General features: G+C 41.5%; 1 protein-coding gene and 1 long non-coding RNA gene across 2 annotated transcripts in view; one reads left to right on the top strand and one right to left on the bottom strand.

The window, feature by feature from the left end:
- The window catches only part of GALNTL6 (polypeptide N-acetylgalactosaminyltransferase like 6), a 1233119-nt gene that overhangs the window by 168402 nt on the left and 1042771 nt on the right, over positions 1–21946 (bottom strand). Inside the window, exons 6-7 of the mRNA XM_025874463.2 lie at positions 21200–21385; positions 16671–16854 (exon numbers count right to left, since the gene is read on the bottom strand). Coding sequence (XP_025730248.1) covers positions 16671–16854; positions 21200–21385 — 370 coding nt within the window. The remainder of the gene's footprint in view (positions 1–16670; positions 16855–21199; positions 21386–21946) is intronic.
- On the top strand, positions 898–14608 carry LOC112826228 (uncharacterized). The gene is made up of 4 exons (XR_003208871.2): positions 898–997; positions 6557–6624; positions 13634–13669; positions 14180–14608. It is a non-coding gene; the product is annotated as an uncharacterized lncRNA (long non-coding RNA).

Raw genomic sequence — 21946 nt, 5'->3', positions numbered from 1 at the left:
CACACACACACACACACACACACACACACACACACACACACACACACCCCATGTGGTTCTATGGGGCTGCCAATCCACTCCGGCAGCAATAACTGGGCCAGGAGCAACCATGAGCCAGGCTGGGACAAGTCATGTCTTTCGCAAGGTGGTGAGACAAGCACTGTCTGTGGTCACCGTTCTCTGCTGTCTGGCGGCCTGGGGAAGTGAGGCCATACGGATGAGAGAAGCCGAGACCAGAGACAGAAGTGAGTCCAGATGGTGTTCAAGGTCCAGGTCCTGCTGTTGTAGAAGTGAGGCCCTTGCCTTTCCTACCACTGGGTTTTATGGGTCCAGGGAGTTCCCTTTCTACTGAGGCTGGCCTGAGCTACATTTTGGTCACTTGGAATGGGAAGGTCCTGAGCTAAGCACACAGGATGCCAAGTTGGTTAGAAGGTGACTTTGGGAGCAGCCCATTTTCCTCTCTTCCTGGTTTTGAGCAGCATACTTCACCACCTAAATCTCCTGTTTTCTTTTTAGAACACTGGTTAAATAGCATTTCTCATTAATGGAAAAAGCGTCGAGTTAGAAGTTCTTGGTTTTGCTTTTCTTGACCATGTGACTTTGAATAAGACATTAATTACCTGTTTCCTCACATGTAAAGTGGATATTATAATACCTATGAAATTATTCTGTAAACTGTAAGTTACTAGACAAAATTTAAGGCATCACCGTTAATAATAGCGACCGTATTTTGAATATTATTTTGAAGTAATATGACATTTCATTTGTCAGTATCTGAAAAAACATTTTGGTGTCTTAGGGAAGATGCCTATAGAAACATACCTACCCTCTCTATATGTGCTCAGAGGGATTCATTTGGGTAACTAAGCATCCAGGTTCTAGAAGGTAAATCGTTCCTTTAGAGATGCATAGTTTAACATCAAATACCCTATTGAGTGTTAATCACATTAAAGGAATGGGCATTCATGGAGGAGGAGAAAGGTGAACCCATACTAAAGTAAGAGAGTTTTTTTTTTAAGATTTCATTTATTTATTTGAGAGAGAGAGAATGAGAGAGAGAGAGAGCACGAGAGGGAAGAGGGTCAGAGGGAGAAGCAGACACCCCGCTGAGCAGGGAGCCCGATGTGGGACTCGATTCCGGGACTCCAGGATCATGACCTGAGCCGAAGGCAGAGACGCTTAACGATACTGAGCCACCCAGGCACCCTAAAGTAGGAGAGTTTTGATGGCGGCACAAGCTGGGTCCTTCAGGAACACTTGGGGTATCCTCAGCCAGGGTACAGGTGGTTATTCAGCAGGTGTGGGCATGAAGAAACAGGATGTGGGAGGGGAATAAGGAAGAAGTGATTCCTTAACATCCCAGCTAAGGGCTGATCTTATCCTCTCTCCTTGAAGAGATCTAGTAAGGTTTGGTTTCTATGGAAACAAGGCCCAGACAAAGTCCCTCTCTCACCACCCACCCACACCATCACCCAGTGCTGGGAGCAGCACTAGTAGGATGGAAGCATATCAGGGAGAGGCACTTGTCTATTCCTGGGCCTGAGTCACACGCTAGCTGAGGAGGCCAGCCGCCCACGAACTGGCCCAGGGTTAGTTCTGCTCAGCAAATGTAGACTCTGTAGAGAGGCATTTTTGTATAAGTCATATTTCTTTGCAGCTTAGAGAGAATGGTAGTAATTTCAGCTTTATCACACACACAGCCCATTAAATTGGGGGTCGTTACTGGTGGAGCTAGTAAAAAATGTTAAACTAGAAAGCACTTTAGAGTCTCAAAAGCATTAGGAGGGTCCAATTTAAAATATTTCAGCAAGCTAGTAATACAGGAAAGGCACATCGGTGTAACTTCATTCTCTCTCTGTGTAAAATCCCAGTTTCACCTTGTTGAAGACCTGGAAGTAAAGAATTAACTTCCCACTGTTACCACACGGTGTAACAGGCAGATTTTAGCATTATTGCTTTTGTATAGTAGAGAAATAGTGAAGCATCTGGGAGTCGCTCTGGTGTCGGATTTAGACTCAAATCTCACTGCTGTCACTTAATTGTGTGACCTTGAGCAAGTCACTCAATTTCCATGAGCCTCCATGTCCTCATCAGGTAAATGAAGATAATAAGAATTATTAGCAAAAAGACAGTTGTGAGGACCAAATTCAAAAAAGTGAAACCTCTAGGGCATTAACTGGCAGTTACAGGAGCTCAAAAAATGACATGAGCCATTTTTGTAATGATGATTAATAATTTTTAAAAAAATCTCTACTTGGGTTTGTCTTGTGGATCCTAAGGTTTGGGAGATGGGATATATGAACATTTCCTCTGACATGTATATCCTCACTCGGAGGCGAACAGTTTCTTGAAAGACAACCTCACATCACTTTAGACTTTTTTTTTGTGCTTAGAATTGCCCCCCAGTGCAATGGCTTTAGGACCTCAGCAACCACCAAGGCCAATATCCTTGTGTTTTATTGATCAGGTCCAGGGAAGTAATTTTCCAAGATGACAAATGAAGGGAATGACCAACCTGGGGTCTGGCCACGCTTAACGTCTATGATGGCTGACCTTGGCCATTCATGACTGACCGGAGCCTGCTCCTCTTTCCCATCCATTTCTCCCTAGTGCTTTTCCGAGGGTCCTTTCCCAGAAAGTCCTTTGTTCTCCTTGCGAACTCTCTCCTCCCACCTTCCTCTTTGAGTGCTGATCTTTCAAAGTGCCGCCCAGAGCTTACTCCCTCCGATTTTCTTGGCCCCAGTCCCTTTTGGCAGATTAACTCCAAGGAGCTTGCACAAGCATCCACTTTCGGATGAATCACCATGCTTGTAGGTGTTTGTTTATGTCTCTGTCTTCGTCAGCAGACAGACAGGGAGAGTAGAGACAAGGCTGCAATTTTGTCATACCATGCTGGAGTTCTAGATCAAAATATATTAACTGCAGCCCCGAGGCTTGCACAGCGGATTCTCGTTAATCATATGGCAAATCAATGAACCTGGGCCTTTTGATTCCCAGTCTTGTTTTCTACCTCTTGTGCCACCCATTTGTGTCCGGGATCTACCTTTTTTTTTTTTTTTCCATCCCCCTGTTCTTTCAAGAGAGCTCTGTGAGAGGAGATCATCAGAAAGACTTTGTCACTATATTAACTCACCTGTGAATAATGGCAGTGTGGGCTGTCTGATGGTTTTACAATCAGGGTTTATTTTGTCCTTCTTCAACTTGGGACACGTTGGACATTCCGCCTGGGGTTTATTTGTCTGGATTATGCAGGGTGCATTACCTTTAATTTGAGTCAAAACCTCCTTTGCAAAGCCCAGGATTTTGACCTTTTCTCAATGCTTTCTTTTAAAACAATTTACCTTTCCTTCCAGCAGGTGGCAGTATAACACAAACAATAACCTGTGCCAACTGCAGTTTTGACTCTTAGGCTCACTTTAGCATTGCAACAACAGGAGTCTCATTCTAGGTTAAATTTCTACAATAATTCCAAGTTGAAAAGATAGGGTGTTTCTAAAGATTTGATCTATCGGTCGTCTTTTCACTGCCCATCATTCTTAGACATTTTCTCAGGTAGGAAAATTTAGCCTTTGTTATCTAAGAATTCCTTTATATTTTGCACTTGAAAATATAAACCAAAAGAGGATCCATAGGTAAAATTCTCTTTTACCTGTTTTATTTTATGCAGTAGTCCTAATGAATTTCTTGTCGCTATACTTAGTTCACTACACTATGTTAGTTAAGGTGAAATTATCTGGGTTATTGTTGTAACCTCAATTGAGAAAATGGTCTTTCCGTGGAATTTATTTGAATGTTAAGAAGTCCTAGACAGACAAATATTTACCGGAGCATGTGTCTTTCAAAGAGTTATCTCAGCCTCCTAAAGTTGGTTTATTTTTTAGACTCAGCACAGTTTACGGAATTTGATTTCTTTAATTTAGTTTCTCAGATTTTGTTTAGTTATCTATAACTTCTAGGGAATTTTTAAAAATAAAACTGGAAGAAAATATTCCAAGTCCCATAGCCTGCATGTATGTGGAGGACAGCCAGATGTTCTTGCATGTCTGGGAAAGGGGACAAGAGGTACATAAATGAGACCTGAAATCTAGAACACCAGACAGAACAGACACAATGTAAGGAAGGGACCCATCTCCGAGGTTTGGGGCTGAACAAGCCAAAGTTAGGGATCATTTAGAGCATGCAGCTGGGTCTCCAAGACTAGCACTGACCAAGAACTTAGAACTTAGATAGGGCTGAGTCAAAGGGAGGGGGGTCATTTCACGCCAAGACACAGACAGAGATGTGACAGCTGTGGACACTGTAGCAAGGTGTCCAGGGAGGACAAAAGCCTCTCTCTCTCTCTTTTTTAAAGATTTTATTTATTTGACAGAGAGAGAGAGAGAGAGAGAGAGAGAGAGAGAGAGAGAGATCACACACAGGCAGACAGACGGACAGAGGGAGAAGGAGAAGCTGGCTCCCCGCTGAGCAGGGAGCCCGATGCGGGGCTCGATCCCAGGACCCCGAGATCATGACCTGAGCCGAAGGCAGACGCTTAACCGACTGAGCCACCCAGGCGCCCCAACAAAAGCCTCTTTTTAAAGATCAGCTCATTCAGTCTGAATCCAGGGGGCCTAACAAAAAAAGATAAAATTTCAGCAAACCCATGTCCCTTACCATGACTATCCCTAGAACCAAGATGCCATCCCAGAGAGGAGACTAGAAGAAATCTGAGCTGAGCAATTTGGAAAGGAAAACAATCCTGATATGGAATTAGATTTTTGAATGGACTGGGTTTGAACTGAAAATTGACAGGGAACTCATTTGTAAGAGACCAAGTCCTGGATCAGAAGGTGTCTTCTTGGTGAGATCAAAGGCTCACTGCTGTCTAGTGCCCTCAGACCCAGGAGGGAGAGCCTATGCGTTGAGCAACTTTGGATGCTCCCCTCCCCACAGCATGGGCCACCCTTGGGGCCAAGAGAGGCACCCCTGCACACCTCTTACAAACTATGTCCTGGATTCTGCATTATTCCCTGTACAGAGGGTTCCAAGCCTGCTTCTAAGGCCTGTGACATCTTCTTTGATTCCCTTCTGTGGCTAGGAGTTTATACCTCAAGCTCAGGTGTGCCCAAAGGATGGCTATTTTTGTGGGTGGAATAGGACATGTGGGCTTCAACCCGCATGTGCTCATGGGCTGTCAAGGTGCAGGCAGAACAAGCAGAAAGAGAAAGCAGTTAGCCATGGGCTGCCGCATTGCCCCACACTGCCAGAACAGCCTGGAGAACTTTCTGGAGGAATTCCACAGGCACACCTGGCCCTGCAGGTTGATTTGTGGGTATATTTATCAAGAGAGTAGGATAGAACAAAATTCATTAGTGTGCTAGTTTGATTTATAACTTCTAACTGTTTAGACATGAGCCACCCGGACCTTCATGTGCACTCTTGCCCTGGGCCCCAAGCACATCAGGAGTAGACCACTTGCTCTCATGGAAGGAGGGCTCTGAACTTCTCTGGGGTCCAGTTTCAGAAATGCAAGTTACACTTTTGTGCATTTGGGTTGTGACTGGATGTTCGAAGCCTGTCCAATTATTGTCCAGATGGTGATTTCTACTACTATAAAAAGTTAAAATTTAATTCTCGGAGCAGTGCGAAACAAATGAAAAATACTTGGCAAGTCTGTTTTCTTCTTGAACTTTTAAACTTGTGGAGTTGGAGAGGCCTGTTCCCATACTGACATTATGGAAGCGCAGACCCCAGATTTCTCTTGCTGGTCACACACGGCCTTGCCCTGCACTGTTAGCCTCTACTTATATGCCATTCAGGCCTGGTTCCTCTTTTCTGGCTAATGATGTAACTCCTTTTTGTGGGTGTGTCTCATTTATACTTCTAATTTATCATTCTTTGCTCAATTTCTTCTTTTGTGTACCCCTTCAGGAAGCCCTGGATAAGTTTTCCTCCCAGTCCAGGGCAGCCTGGAAAACTCTCTGGCCTTGTGAATCTCCTGCTCCCCTGCTCTGGCTCAGATGATTCCACAAGCAGGATGTAGGCCAAGTTCACTCTTTGTCTTCCATTCTTGTTCCTACTGATGGAAGAACAAGCCAAAACATAGGAGGAAGAGATGTAAACAACGGACATCTCAGTGTTTCCACAGAGTTCCGTAACTGAAGAGGGTTCAGTCTGGAAGGTGCCCTCTAGGTCACTTTTGGGTCTGAGACTGAAGCCTAAAGGCTCTGGCTCACCACTGCCCAGCCAGCGTGAGGCCGTCACTCTGACAGATGGCTGGGCTTTTGCCTTTCCAGTGAGTTATGCTGTGTAACTCCCTTTCTCAAAGTTCATTTCATTCAATTTCCACTGGCACTCCGAGAAACAAAAACAGACATTTTCTTTTCCTTAACATATTTCCAGATGGATCTACCCAAGAAATATGAGACCAAAAAAAAAAAAAATACTAGAAAAGAAAAGAAAACAAACTAAACCTTATCCCTGCCATTTGGCATTATAACCATTGCTTACTTCTTTGAAGGGAGGAATGATGGTCTTGACTAAAACCACTGTCTCTGTGAATGTGGCCTCACTGTAGGTGCTGCTCCTGGACAACAAATAGATCACTGGAACACTGAACAATAAAGACCAATTACTTCGTTATAGGTAAGCTAATAAAAGTATAATAAAACAAGACTAAATCAGAGAGGGAGACAAACCATAAGAGACTCTTAATCATAGGAAACAAACTGAGGGTTTTTGGAAGGGAGGGGTGTGAGGAGATGGGGTAACTGGGTGATAGACATTAAGGAGGGCACATGATGTAATGAGCACTGAGTGTTATATTAAGACTGACGAACCGCTGACCTCTACCTCTGAAACTAATAATACATTATGTTAATTAAAAAAGTATATTGCTTTTCTAATATAACTCATTTCTATTTATATCAAAGGGAGTAAATACATTACTATATTTTATTTTATTGCATTTTATTTTTGCTCTAACTTTGTTAGAAGTTGAGATAGGAATTGCCTCATTTCTGAATCTTTTCAGTTACATGTATGACTCATCTCTGAGCACATTCTCACTGTTATGGACTGAATGTTTTTGTCCTCCCAAATTCATATGAAACCTAACCCCCAACATAATGGCATTTAGAAATAGGGCCTTCGGGAGGTGATTAGATCATGAAGATGGAGCCCTCATGAATGGGATTAGCGCCTTACGAAAAAGGCACCAGAGAACCCCCTTGCCCCTTCTGCCATGTGAGAACACAGTGGGTTGTCTGTGAACTGGCAGGCAGGCGTCCAGCACCTCCAAATCTGCCAGCGCCTTGGTCTTGGACTTTCCAGTTTCTAGAACTATGAGAACTAAATTTCTGTTTATAAACCGCCCAATGTGTGATATTTTGTTATAGCAACCCGATCAGACTGAGACATTCACCTACTGCCACATGTGATCTGGAATAAAGACAACTCACCTCAGAAGACCTCAGCAGAGACTCAAAGCCAGGCTTTGCCTCCTTTTTTGGTCCTATGATTCATATGTATCCACTTTCTTTTAAAAATAATTTGAAGTGATTTACAAGCAAAATTTATATATATGTCATTGTATATATGATGGTAATACAACCATCATAATTATAACATAATTATAATAATGTAAAAACAAAATAATAGTATAATATAATAATAATGATTTTATGTATATATATCTGTGTATATATGCATACATATATATATATACACACACACACACACACACACACACACACACACACACAATCATGGAATTGGTTTCTGACCATTAGCCCTTACAGCCGAATGTGTTCTATTTCTGTGCAGAGAATTTAGGACTAGAGACTTTCAGTTGTCCACTGTCCAGCCCTTTGGGTCAAGTCATAAACCCTTCTCTCCTCTGATTCTTTGCTCAGGCCCAGTATCATCAAAGCATCATCAAGCCATGGCCAACTGACTCCTGGATACAGATTTTACTATTCATCATTTTTTCCAATATAAACATTCAAGGCTTCCTCTGAACACTACATGTAAGGGTTTGTTTCTTACCTTGACTTTCAGATTTGTGTATGTTGTTCAGGCTTGTTAGGCTTATCTACCCCCCAGTTCTAAGACTGTAATTTTTGCCAAGTCCACTGGTCCTTCCAGCCCTGTGCTCAAGCATTGGCCTTTTGGGCATCCTGCTCATAGTACGCTGCTCCCATTGGGTTGTAGGTGTTGTCTAGAATCTAGACAGCCCAAAATTTTTTTCTTTTTTAAGTAGGCTCCATGGAGCCCAACATTGGGCTTGAACTCACAACCCTGAGATCAAGACCTGAACTGAGATCAAGACCTGAACTGAGATCAAGAGTCGAATGCTTAACCTACTGAGCCACCCAGGCATCCCTAGGCAGCCCAAGATTCTTACAGCATCTTGGTGTTTGTTAGAAATAGATAGAACTGAAAGATCAATATCATTACTTTATTGAGAACTTGCTTCTTTGTTAAAGATTTTGTTATCTTCTGGACTGTGGTTTTAAAAATGATTTTGTCATTTATAATATAAATTATTCCAGGAAGGCCTTCGGCTACCAGACAGCTTTTCCTAAAACATTCCTTTACCATCTCTCTTCTTTCTACATGCAGAAAAAAAGCCTTCTGAAGTTTGGTTTCAACCAGAATTTCTTTATTTTCTACCATTCTACAAGAATTACCATTGTATTCAAATGAGTCTGTGTGGGGAAACCCTATAAATACGGTGCTTGGCAAATACCGTGCCACAGCATTTCCTTGTCCGGTATCCTTTTCTGAAAAACTCTCACCTCTTCTTCAAATATACACAGGCTTGTCGGATCATTTCCTCTCCTGAACTTGTATACACAGCCCTGTGAGATCATTTCCTTTCCTGAACTTAATATTTATTTCATCCATTTGATAAATATTTATTGAGTGCCTGTTATGGGCAGAGAGTAGGTATTAGTGATGCAGGGCAGAATAAATTGAATAAAACAGTCTTTCCTGCCCTCACAGAGTTTCCATTCTGGTATCCAAGTTAGCAGTAATTAGAGGGGGAAAGAGGGAGTGGTTGTCTGGAGGAGGAAGTGAAGAAGACAGCAGAACTGGAACAGGTATTTTAGCGGGAAAGCCTCAGGTAAGAAAACAAAGCTGACTGTGCACAGGCGTTGGGTCTATATTCCTGTCTTCTGGGAGAGAAGGAGAGAGTTGGGTGATGGCACAGGGTTCTGTTATGTTCTGCCACACTCTGGTGTGATGGTGTCATGGCTAGGGTAAATGTTGCTGAAGCTTGGGGACTCGGGAGGGGGCTGTGACAATACTTTCAGAGGTTCATGGAGGTTTTCTCCTCAGGTAAATGCTAGTAGAACTTTGGTGAGAGAAGGCTGGGGGCCCACGAACAGGAGATCTGGTCAGAGGGTGATTATATCACAGAGCACAGAACCCATAAAATTATCCAGATAAGAGGTAAATGTAGGTAGAATCATGTCAAATCTTGGCGAGTGGGGGAAGGACAAAGAAAAGAGTCATCACACATGAGATGGAAAGATGGACTCAGGCCACCCATTTGGGAAACAAGCAAAGTGGTTAATTGTTGAAAGAATAGGTAAATGGACAAGAAAAGGTCATCAACCCATTGTGAGCTCCATAATTCTTTGACACATAGGAAGCCATTGCTAAGTCTTAAGTGGTGCAGTTTTATTGATAACTGTTGGATGACGCTGGAGGTCTAGGGGTGATTGGCCGATTCTGCCCAGGGGTGCTTGAGATGAAAAATTCAGTCTCAAGTCTGGCTATACAGGGGCTAACTAACCTGGCAGTAGTGAAGCAAGACCAGGAATAAGAGTTGGAAGTCCACGGTTCAAGAGGAGCTGTTACCATAGAAAAAGGAGGGGGCTAGAACAAAAGTCATGGTAAGGTTTGGGTAGAGAAGAGCCAGGGTTTTCTGGGGTCCTGCTGGGACCACAGTCCTGAGTGACTGGTGAACAGGGATAAACATCTCTCTCAGGATGAAGGACTAGGGTTTCACCTCCTTTCAAAACAGTATAACCTGCCGGGTCTCCTGTGATTCAGCGAACTGTCATGGGAGTGGTGGCAGAAACAGAAGGTTCAAAAGTCCAAAGCCAGGCTCAGAAACCAGAAAGAGGCATCGCAGAGCCAGAGCTTCCTCAGAAACCTGTGATCTCAAGAGAGCAGGGCAAAGGAAAGAAGAGCAGGACCGCACCACTACAATAATGGCAGTGATTGTTGATTTAGGAATTAATTTGCTAACGCTTTTCTGGATGCTGAAGCAAGGAGAAAATAGTAGGGATCATCTTCCTGAGGCAAAGATCATTTCCCCTGGAGGGGGAGGAAAGAAAGTCATTTTCTGGTGAGCAGTCCTGACAAGAGACAAATATTCTCATGACCTGTTGGTGAGAATTGTTTATCAGATGGTGTTTACCCCAGAGACCCAGGACTATGGCCGGCAAAGAGCCAGGAGAGAGCAAGGGATGGGGAGGGGTCTTCAAAGGGGAGAGACGTGTAATAAACAAGTTTGCTGTGAAACACCTCTGTCAGGTTACAACATTTTACTTCATGTTTAAAAAAAATCTTCAGTGGGGTTTCATTCTGGGCTTTTGAGGAAGATTGATTTTATTCAATGTTTTAATTAGTTTTTAAGACCCTTGAGCCATTTCTGTTCCTTTATTCTCACCCTCTGCAGTTAGGACACCATTTAGGAATTTGACAGTATTTTTCCCTAAACATTTTGTCCTTTTGCGGTTGTCAAATATTGAATTAGATCTTGTTATAAACAGACCAGAAGCCAGGATTGTCGACATTTCCCTTCATTAGGAAGAAACTGAAAGCTGACATTTTCAACCTATCAGCTCTAGTTTGGTCTACCGGTAAGAGCACAGTACGGGCCATGAGGCAATCTGGTTCCTTTCTTGCTCTCATTACAGACTCACTATGAGACATTAATTTATAAAACTATTTCACTTAATGGGTGCCTAAGTGTCTCTTCAAAGGAGAGGAAAAGTATTGATTAGCTCTAGTATTTAAAGTCTGAATGAATGAAAAAAGACATTGATTTGAATCCTATGAGATTGAGTAAACCTAAAATTTGAGATCTGAATGAATAAATGAAGATGTCGACTGAAGTCCTGATGTTTCCTCTTATTAGTTAATTTTCTTCCACTGTCTCTTTATTTGCAAAACTGGAAAAATAACAATAGCTACTTTTTCCTGTGCCACGCATTATGACAAGGGATCAATTAGATAATGTGGTGAAGTGCTTTACATAGTGTGAAATGCTAGACAAATGTTAGGTTTTATATTGCATATTACATAGGCTTAATGAGGCAGGTTACTTGGTTAGATTAATTGGCTTCTGGAATAATGTAAAGTTCAGGCAAGATCTGTGGTTGAGGTACTGGAAAGCTAAAGTCCTATTTCACTCCTGGAACTCATCACTGGACTAAATTGATGAATGTATTTTTCAACCTAATCCCCTCAAGTTTGAAACTACAGTTTTAAAGCCCCATTCATAGAGATTTGACTGGTAGGATGTTGAGGCCAAGGTACCTAAGACTATGGTAATTTGTGTGCCTCAGCTGGATTTTTTTGAGGAAAGGGGGCAAAGTTTGGAAGCAATAACTTGGAGATCACAGCAAAATTCATGAGAATATTGACTTAGCTTGAGAAGTAGAGTATGAAAAAAAATTCTCCCACCCTACCAAACAGATGGTCCTGGTTTAAAGGTGGCCCAATAGGGGCTGGACAGAAAAAAAGGAAAATGAGCAATACCTGATTCAATCCAAGAGGAGAAGACCTTTAAAGTTACCTTTCTTTCTTTACATCCTACAGTACATCCATGGTTTGACCAGTCCCTTTTTCCATGGGGAGTCAGTTTTATTCCTTACTAATTCTGATTCAGTTCAGGCTGACCAATATTTGGTCCAAACCCACATGGAAAAAGTTTTGAGTAAAAGAGATTATCTTTACTTTCAAATTCTGAGCAAAACTAAGGTGCTGCTCAATTCCCACTGGAATTTGGATGTTAAGTGGGATGTTTAAATTCTGAACGTCGATTAATGTAATCTGTCAGATCTGACAAAACTTGTTGTTTATTCCTGGCAACAAGTAACTTTTTTCTCAATCTGTTGTTCTCTTCTTTGCATTAATAAAGTGAGGTTTTTGTACCCACCAAAGGAGAAAGAACCCCTTTTCCTCCTGGCTGGTCAGCCTAAGCCTGGGTCCATGGCCTTCTGAGCAGCGTACTGGCTAGATCTCGGCTGCACTCACACCCTGTGAAGGGCATCACTACTCATGCTCTGAGGTATTTCTAGGTTAGGTAACTGGCCTAGATGAGGAGTCACTGCATTCACACTGATGTGTCTGCATACATAGGGGTTTCTGAGAGAATAAATGAGCATTTGTAGCTTGTAAGGTTATTATCCCTCCTCCCCCCTGGTGTAGATATCCTTATTCTTAAAATTTGGGAAATTGGTGTATATATGGGTGGAAAATAGAAAATGTCTGTCCTCTCTAATGACCATGTACAAGAGTTCCAGTCATGATGGTTAAAATGCCCAAGTTTTAGAAGTCCTTGAGGAATTGTGGAGATCTGCCAGAGGAAGATTGACGGAATAAAGGTAATTTATCTACAAGTCAAAGACTTTCTACAAGGTTGAAAATTGAATGGGCTGCTGAATTGATCATGAGTACTTAGGCAAAAGGAAGCATGATATCCAGGGGAGTGCAAATTCCCTAGAAATTAACTTTATTTCTATGATTGACAGACTGATATATTAGGGCCTGAGTCCTTGATACAGTAGATGGGCTATTTCATGCTATCCTTGTGAAGAAGTTGGGGAAACGTGGACGAGGCTGCAGGAGTAAAGTGAATTTACCTATATTGAACATTTACATCATTGAGCATGTGAATTTTCGCAGGATTCTGGAGGACCTGAAAGGTATGGGGATATTTAACCCAGAAAAGGAAAAAAAAAGTTTCCTTTTTTTCCCCTTTGGAGGAATAAGCATAGCAGGTGTTTTAAAATACTTTTAACAGCTCTATCATCGAAGAGGAATTAGACGTTCCTTGTATCTCAAGGAGGAGAATTTGGGATTAGGAAAGCAGATTTCCTAATGTAAGGGAAAAAGTTTCTGTCAATAAATCTAATGGAATGGACTGTCTTTTGAGGTAGCAAATATTACTTTCCTCACAAGTTCAAGAAGAGGCCAGTCACCTTTCTTGGACATTATTTAGTAGTTGCTTGTATTAAAGGGAAATTGGATAAGATAATTTCTTCTGGTCTTTTCTAAACTTTTAGAGGCTGAGATAAGGTTGGAGAAGTAAGTTAGTGATCAGAAAGCAAATGAACATCTTCCTCTTTTTCATCATGACTAAAGGAGCATATTACGTTTTGTCACAGAAAAGGCTCACGTTCCTAAGTGCCTGGGATTAGAGATAAACCAGGAATAAGGAAACTTTATAAATCCACAAATAAGAATTTCCTAAAAGCATCACATCATGATATAAGCCATCAGAAAGGGGGCAGGTACTGCATTCTTTTTTTCAGAAGACAAGAATTTTTTCAGATGTATTCAATCCAATTAGAATTGTGATTGCCATATAATAATTTGAACTATGAATATTGCATTTTCTCTCACATTCTAGGAGCAGTTTGTCTGAAAACCAGATCCCTTTGCAAATGTAAGTAAATCTTTTTCTTAGTGTTTGAAGTTATCTGCAAGTTTTCCTTTTCCTCCTTAGTCAGACTGTGGAGGATCTTGATTCCCATTTTAGGAAGTTGATAGATTCTGAATTCTTCTGACCATGTAACCTATATTGAGAAATACAGTTTATACCTTGACCCATATATGCATTATAACTGAAGCCAAGTATTTGAGAAATAACACTTATACTTATGCATTGGTATAATACCCTGAAATTTTCAATTCCGTTCATTAATAATTACTGTTCATGCCCCACTAATTTCACAGAATTTGCAGATGAGAAAAACCCACTACCATAGTCAGTAGTTAGTTGCTGGAAACTGAAATAATGACAGAATAAATGAGAGAATGGAGGTTTTGCCACTTTAAGGCATTCTATAAGCTAGTTACAGAAAGATAAAGTTTGCATATATACTGCATGAAAAGTCCTGGGGTTTGCAATGCATTTACATATTCCTCTTCACTTCCTTTCTTCTTGTCTTTTCAGCCTCCTCTCCCCGCCTTCCAGAGAAAACCACACACCCCTGACAGAAGCCACCCGAAACATGAAAGTCCATGTGAGAGATATTTAGATAGACTGCATTCACTGTGTATCTTAAAGCTTTACATCTAGAGAAGCAAGTTTTAGCCTAAAGCACGTCTGTCTGTTTACGAACACCTTCAGGTGACTATGAAGATAATGGAATTGCTGATACACTGCTCATAGCTGCTTGGGTAACCATTCTTTTATTATCAGGAAGGCAAATGCAATTTTTAAGATCAAAGTGGACATCTCTTGGAAGCTCCATTTATTACAAAAGGCTAAAGTGTCCACATTCCTAGGAATCAAAGGGACTGAAAAGCCAGAACAGCAGTAGTATTCAAGAGGCAAATGCAATTTTTGACAGAGAGCAACCACCGAAGTCGGTGACAGGAACAAGAGGTAATTTAATTCTGAAAGTTACCAACTCTGCAAGCTCTGGGGTTAAGCAAGGTGCCTGGTATGGTGATTACCACAGCCAGGGTCTGCCTGACACACCATTTCGGCTGCCAGTGCAGGAACTGAGAATACTTTCATAATTTTCACCATCTGAGATTCCCTTGGTACCATTTTGAACCCATTTCTGCCGAGAACAGGAGCCCCACTCAGCAACTGCAGGGGAAGTAAAGTAGAAGGTCATTATAACCCAGGCACTGTTATAGAGTATTTGGAAAACCATCTTGGATGAACTCTAGCCCTGAAAACATGGCCACCTCAGAGAGTAGCAACCAGACTGTGGCCGTTCCCCTGTCAGCTGCCATCTAATGGCAGTTCCACCATATTTAGGGTCCTTTTGTATCCTCCCCCAAGCCCCAACCTGGCTTTAAATCCCCCATAGGCCCCTTTGCCAAGGCTTTCCAATGGTTAACTTCAGGAAAGCCTGACGAACATCTCTCTCTCCAGCTGGGCCCTCTTCAAATGCTTACTGGAACTTCCACTGCTAAAGAACTTTTCTAGTAGTTTTGAATATCCTTGAAATCTTGGCCAAAGCATTTGGAAGAGTAGCAACGGGCCTTTATTATTTCTTCTCAACAACTCTCCAGCCATTTCAGAGTATGAAGAGGCCTTCAGAAATTCTGGATACTTGATAAGTGTGCTTCATATTACAAAAGACATCTTTTACCTCTCCCTTTTCATCAGGCTAATGTCTTCTGAAATCCCCTCAGCATTCCCGAGAGTTTATCTTTCCAGAGACTAGAATTGCAAGAAGCATTTTCTTGATGTTTATCGCATTATTTTTTGTGGCTTAAAGGGTTAGTGTTACAGAAGTGGTTTTTATACTTGGGAGCTTCACCACTGCAAACTTTTTACTGCCCATATTATTAATGAAAAGACAATATTGATTTTAACACATTTTAAACAGACCCTTAGAAAGTATGCAAAGCCTCAATCACAGACATTCTTCTTGTCCTAAGAAAAAATATATGATAGTTTTATTTATTTATTTATTTGTTTGTTTATTTATTTTATTTATTTGAGAGAGAGAATGAGAGATAGCACGAGAGGGAAGAGGGTCAGAGGGAGAAGCAGACTCCCCGCCGAGCAGGGAGCCCGATGTGGGACTCGATCCCGGGACTCCAGGATCATGACCTGAGCCGAAGGCAGTCGCTTAACCACCTGAGCCACCCAGGCGCCCTATGATAGTTTTAAATTTATGAAAATTTTAATGTGATCAAAAGGATACAGCTGGAGGAATAGATAATAGTATGCCTTGAGCAATCTCTGGGCTGACTTTTGGAGAAAGTTCACCATTCACCATTAATGGTCCTAAGAGTTGGGCAAACTAAGCTAAATATATATATATTTTTCTTTTTCTTGACATGCACAATTCTCATGTCCACACTGAAAAAATAAAGAACTTAACTTTGTAGAGACCAATAGATTATTTTAAATTCTTATCTATATAGAATTTAAATTAATGGCAGGGTTATCAAAGATTATTTATGCCAGATATATCATTTGATTGAACTCCCCAAGTTTAAGTTATGGGAGCACCTACTCAGAAACACCACCTTTCCTCATAATTCCCAACAGGGTGTAAACAGAGCTTAAATACTGCTTCATATTTTATATCATTTAAAGTAAAATCATTAATTTAAATGATTCTTTAGGGAAAAGGCAAAAGAACAAAGAGAACTGAAAAGAGGAAGAGAACATCTGAGAGAACATCTACAAGGAGAATAAGCATTTTCAGGGAACTCTACCTTTTCCTGATTCTCACATCTGCACACTTCCTCTGATGCTTAGCAAAGTTTGACAAGGGATGATCCATGTATTCGGTGCAGCTTGTAATTTGCTACAACTTGTAGGTCTGACTTTTCTCCACGGTGCGGATATTGTTGCCACCTGTTTTCATCCATTTTATTAGAGATAATTATCCTCATGGGTCCCAAGTTGATACACCTGAAATTAGTTACCTGCCCTCTCTCCCGAGGCCCCTCCCTCAGCCGCTACTCACTCGAAAGGGTCGCTGGGATCTGCCCTCTGGAGCTCTGGAGGGATGGGGATCCTTTTGTAGTACATTTCCCAGTCGAAGGCCCCTCGCATGGCATCCCCAGCTTGTGCCTCATACCCAAAGTGATTGTGGTCAATGACATCGATCATGGGGCACACGATGGTTTTGTGGTTTAGTGCAATTTGGTCTGAAAAATGAAAGCACAAAATAGGAAATGACATGCCCGCCTAGGCCATCTATCATTTTTCAGCAAAGAGAAGCCTACAGATCCTTCCTAATGCAGGGATGCTGTTTGCAGCCTGCTTTCCTGTCGTTGTTAGGGCGCTTTGTGAAATCTCTTCCAAGGCTGGACTTAATGTGATGGGACAGTGATTAGGTACAATTAGTGTTGTCGTATTTTCCTTTAAGAAAGTTATGTCCCAGAGAGACTTGCAGAAGTCCATTTAGCTCTACCTCTGTCACATTTTTGCTCTGACCTGTCCCCAATCTGTCATTTTATAGTGCATCCAACATGCGTGGAGTATAAACAGTACTTGTGTTCCTTCAAGCATACAGTGGGAGCTTGCTGAGAAAATACCGTCCTGCTTTCTGGAGGTTCCAAAATGTAAATATTTAACTTCATGATTCTTTTTTTTTTTAGCCTCTAATCTTAGGATGGTCATGATGGCTGCTCTCTGCTAAATGCTGATAGATCACACAGAGAATTCTTTGCTCTTAGGCTTACCAGAGATTTTGCCATGTTCTATTTGGCTATTGTCCTTTGATATAGACTCTGTTTATCAAAGCTATACAGTTTTATCTTTTCTCATTCTAACCAAAAATATTTTAGCTGGCCTGATACTACGGTTCCTATTCCTGCTACTATCACATTTTTGAGCAACTGCCAAGTGATTTACACTCTTGCTACTTCTCATGCTCCCAGCAAACCCGTAAGGGTGGCTACTATCGTCATTCTCAATTTACGAATGAGGATACCGAGCTCAGAGAAGCTAAATAACTTGTCAAGGGTCACTCATCTTTTGATAGCAAAACCCAGGTTGCAACTCCTGCTTAACAGACCAATCCTAAGGCCCGGGGTCTTTCCAGTTCTCCATGGTGCTTCTCGTGTGATATCTTTTTCAGTTCCAACTCCTTCCTTTTCCATGTAGATAGTATTATGGTGAGACTTCAGCAGCACAGGAAATTGGCGTTTATACACTTTGCCTCACCTGGAACAGCTACAGGTGATGGAGAGTTGACTATTGAACAACAAGAGCTTGAACTGCACAGGACCACTTATAGATTTTTTTTTCTGATACAGTACAGTGCTATAAATGTATTTTCTCTTCCTTATGATTTTCTTAATAACATTCTATTCTCTAGCTTAGGTTATTGTAAGAGTACAGTATATAATACATAATACCATACACAGTAAGTGTCAGTTGACTGTTTCTGTGATTGGTAAGGCTTCTGATTGACAGCAGGCTATTGGTAGTGAAATTTTTGGGGAGTCCAGAGTGACATGTGAATCTTTGCGCAGGGTGCTGGTGCCCCTAACCCCTGTGTTGTTTAAGGGGCCAACCATATTTTCTCCCCAGGAATGTGCACTCAGTTGGTATTTATTATAACAAATATATTGTCTGACAGAACTTTTAAGTATGAACATCTGCTTTCTGGTTATTTGGACCATCTGATGTGGCATGTGGAATAAAATACATTTAAATATCTTAAAAAACATATCTTTTAGAAATAATGAGTTTTGGTTATTTCAGTATTATTATTTGGTGGCCCTGATAAGGCAGGGTGGGGAAGCCACAGAATCCTGTAGAAGATGTCTCCTGCATATTTATATACCTGCCTGCCCCTCCCTCCCTTCCTTCTTTCCTTCCTTCCTTCCTTCCTTCCTTCCTTCCTTCCTTCCTTCCTTCCTTCCTTCTTTCCTTCCTTCCTTCCTCCCTCCTTCTTTCCTTCCTTCCCTCCAATTCAATAGCTATTTACTGAGTAGAAATTATATGCCTGCCACTGTTCTAGGTTCTGGGAACACAACAGTGAAGACCAACCACAGAAATCCCTGTCTTTAGCAATGGAACAAAGATAATCAATATACATAATAAATCTGAATTACATAGTGCGTTTGAAGGTGAGAAATGTGGTAGAAAGAAGATAAAACAGGGCAAGGGGAGTATGGAATGCTGGTATGTGGCAAGGTAAACAGCATGGCCCCAGGAGGCTTCTGATAGCCTGGAGCTTACCTTCATATTATTTCAGCTAATTGGTAGACAGAGAGACCTTTAGCACTATTTCAGGTGATTCTTCAGCAAGCGCCCTATGAGCATCCATTTTCACCTGGGAAAGTCTTATAATGGGTTTTAATCTTTATCTAAGTGGTGTTTCCCCATAGATGTCTTTGGCAGAGGAGGCATCATTGCTGTGTCCAAAATATCTCTCCTAGCACCTTGGCAGGTATTTCAGTATTAAGGTTTCAGTGACTTTCTTCAATCAAATTCAGAATCAGGTTGATTTACAAGTTCCTTGACCAACTAGGAGTCCCAAGGTGACCCAAAGAGAATGAGTCTGTTAAATTAACTGTCAACTTTCCCTTCAAATTTCTTTTCAGCTCTCATCCAGCTGTTCTAGCTTAGGGTGAAAGCAGCATGACTAATTTTTCATCTAAGGCTTGTGCCTACATTTCAATTTCCAGGGATCAAACAAACAGACTCTTAATGGGAAATTGAAATTCAGGTATAATCCCAAGGTGAAAAATGAACCAAGAAACTGTGTGGCTCCGCCAGTTTTTTCATTTTGGATGATGTGTCAGGACACTGATAGAGGAAAATAAAAAAAGATAGCGATCCTGAGCTTGAATCATTTCTTATCCATCAGGCCTACAGGAAATGAAATGCTTTAATGAGAAAAAGTGGGTTTTTTTTAATTTTATCTCTCTCCTTTTTTTTCCCCCCTGTTAGATTCATATGAACAATCAGAGGCTGGATAATTGGCATTTAGGATTGCTTTGGTTATAAATAAATTAGGCCTTTTGCTGACTTCCTTGAATATTCAACACCATATAGGTCAAATTCAGTTTGCAGGAATCTCACTGTTGCTGATGAAACTCTAAATTGCTATGTCCTTGGACAAGGTACTTTTAATTAAAAGCTCAGAGGAGTCTCTGGCCATAGGAGCACTGAGACATTCCTGTTGATTACGATGGCTGGGCAGTCGTCTGTGTAGGTGTGTGTGGATTGGGTGATGCGGTGGGGTATTAGTTGCTGGTCATTTCCTGTCTTAAATCCTACACAGTTTCAATTGATTTCCCCCCCTCCCCCACATCTTTTACTAATGGACCTTTGCTGGTTCTAGCTGAAATCCTACACAGTGGTCAATAGAAATCGTTCTTTCTGAGGCAGCTTATTGTAAAGGCCATTTTTACTGGCTTTAGCTCCAAGGCCAGGGATATATTTACAATAAAAGTTGATTTAGCGAAATCTGGAAGAATAAGAAGGAGTACAGTATGTGCACACCGAGAACTTTTAGAAACATATTTTTTTTTTTTTTTTTTTAGGCTGGCAATTTATTCCTCATCCACTACTGGACTTTATATCAGACTTCATGGTGAAATAAAAAACACAATAGTCAAGCTCCAACTGAACCACACATGTGTTTTCTAGCTTGGATGACTCTTAGTTCTTTCATGTTTCTAACAGTTCAAGGGTGATGTGACAGAGAGGCTTCTTCTTTCCCAACTCTGAGCCATATTGTGAGCATTAGAGATGTTTCATCTGGATAGGAGCTCTGAGTGCTTGAGGGGGTCCTCTGTAAATTTGGGGGGTTATATATTTAGGGCTCTAGACCCGTGCCAGAAGTGGAAAGGAGAACTGTCATTACAGATTCATGAAAATGTCAGGGCACTTGCACTTGAACTGTATTCTGGGGCTGAATAATTTTCTTTCCTCATTTCTTAGCAGTTCTATAATAATTGTTAAACTGTGTGTGTGTTTTAATCTTACTGTATATAGTGTCTTTTTTTTAAGATCTTATTTATTAATTTATTTGTCAGAGAGAGAGAGAGAGCACAAGCAGGGGGAGTGGGAGAGGGAGAAGCAGACTCCCCGCTGAGCAGGGAGCCCGATGTGGGGCTCGATCCCAGGACCCCAGGATCATGACCTGAGCTGAAGGCAGACTCTTAACTGACTAAGCCACCCAGGTGTCCTGAGATAGTGTTTTTAAGTACTTTTTTCTTTAGTATTTACCTAGCCACTATAAGTACAATAAAGGAGAATGTCTAAACTAAATGAAACCATTTCAAACCTTAAGTTAGAGTGCAGTTGTTAGTATCTAAAATGGCAATTTTAATGCAGTTTTCTAGTTACCTATTTGTCCTCAGCTGTGGTTAAGACAGAATTCAAAGCTATCACTGTAAAAACTGTTGAAGGGATCTCTTGCCTTTGTTGATTGCAAACTGAATAGAAGGGAGCCACACACTCCCTCTGAAGGAGGGCGGTTCCCCAGGCCCTGCTGGTCCCCAGAAGGCCACCCTCAGTATGCGTACTCACTAAGGAGCGGGGGCAGCCAGTTCACATTGACCTCGCAGTGGGAGTCCAGGAACGTCAGGACTTCTCCTCTGGCCATAGATGCCCCCAAGAGGCGGGTCCGGATGAGCCCTTCCCTTTTCTTGGTGCGAACAATCCTTACTTTGGAAAATCGGGCCATGTATTCTTCTAACTTATCCTTCAAGTGTTCTAGGAACGAAGCAGAGAATGTAGAGAAAGAACACAAAACATTAATTGCAACAGAATTATCCGGGGGTGTTTATGCATTAAGTGTACGTGAATGATGAATCCAAGCTTACAGCCATTTTTCTCCTCTCTTCATCTCGAGGGGAGACACTAATAAGATTTTAGGCCCACAGGTTTTTTTACTTTGTACTTTCCAAAAAGCTTCCTAAACTGCAAATACTGCCCTTTGTTTGAAGGGTAGAAGACACAGACCCACGAGAGCTGTGCCATGAGATTACTGCCAGCCAGCTGCCAAGGGCTTAATCCTGGCCAGCATTCGCCACAATGGGCACTGGCCCTCTGGTTCCCGCTGTGTAAAGTCAGATGAACATTCCAGCATCTGAGCTTTTTTCAACAAGAGGGCTCTTTCCAGCAAAGCCATGCCTAGTTTCCGTGTCTTGAAAATAATGTATGTAAAACCACAAGAAAAAAATTATATCTCTCAGATCAACAAGAACCGAACAAATTTTCCCCCCACGGGGTAATAGCAAACTAATAAAGACGTTCAGTATCTGGCTTCTGATT

This window comes from Callorhinus ursinus, unplaced genomic scaffold, assembly GCF_003265705.2.
Source record: "Callorhinus ursinus isolate GAN/ISIS: 27379988/994484 unplaced genomic scaffold, GSC_fseal_2.0 scaffold4, whole genome shotgun sequence".
Lineage (NCBI taxonomy): Eukaryota > Metazoa > Chordata > Mammalia > Carnivora > Otariidae > Callorhinus > Callorhinus ursinus.
The sequence above is the reverse complement of the archived record's forward strand: the minus strand, read 5'-3'. Positions and strand labels throughout refer to the sequence as shown.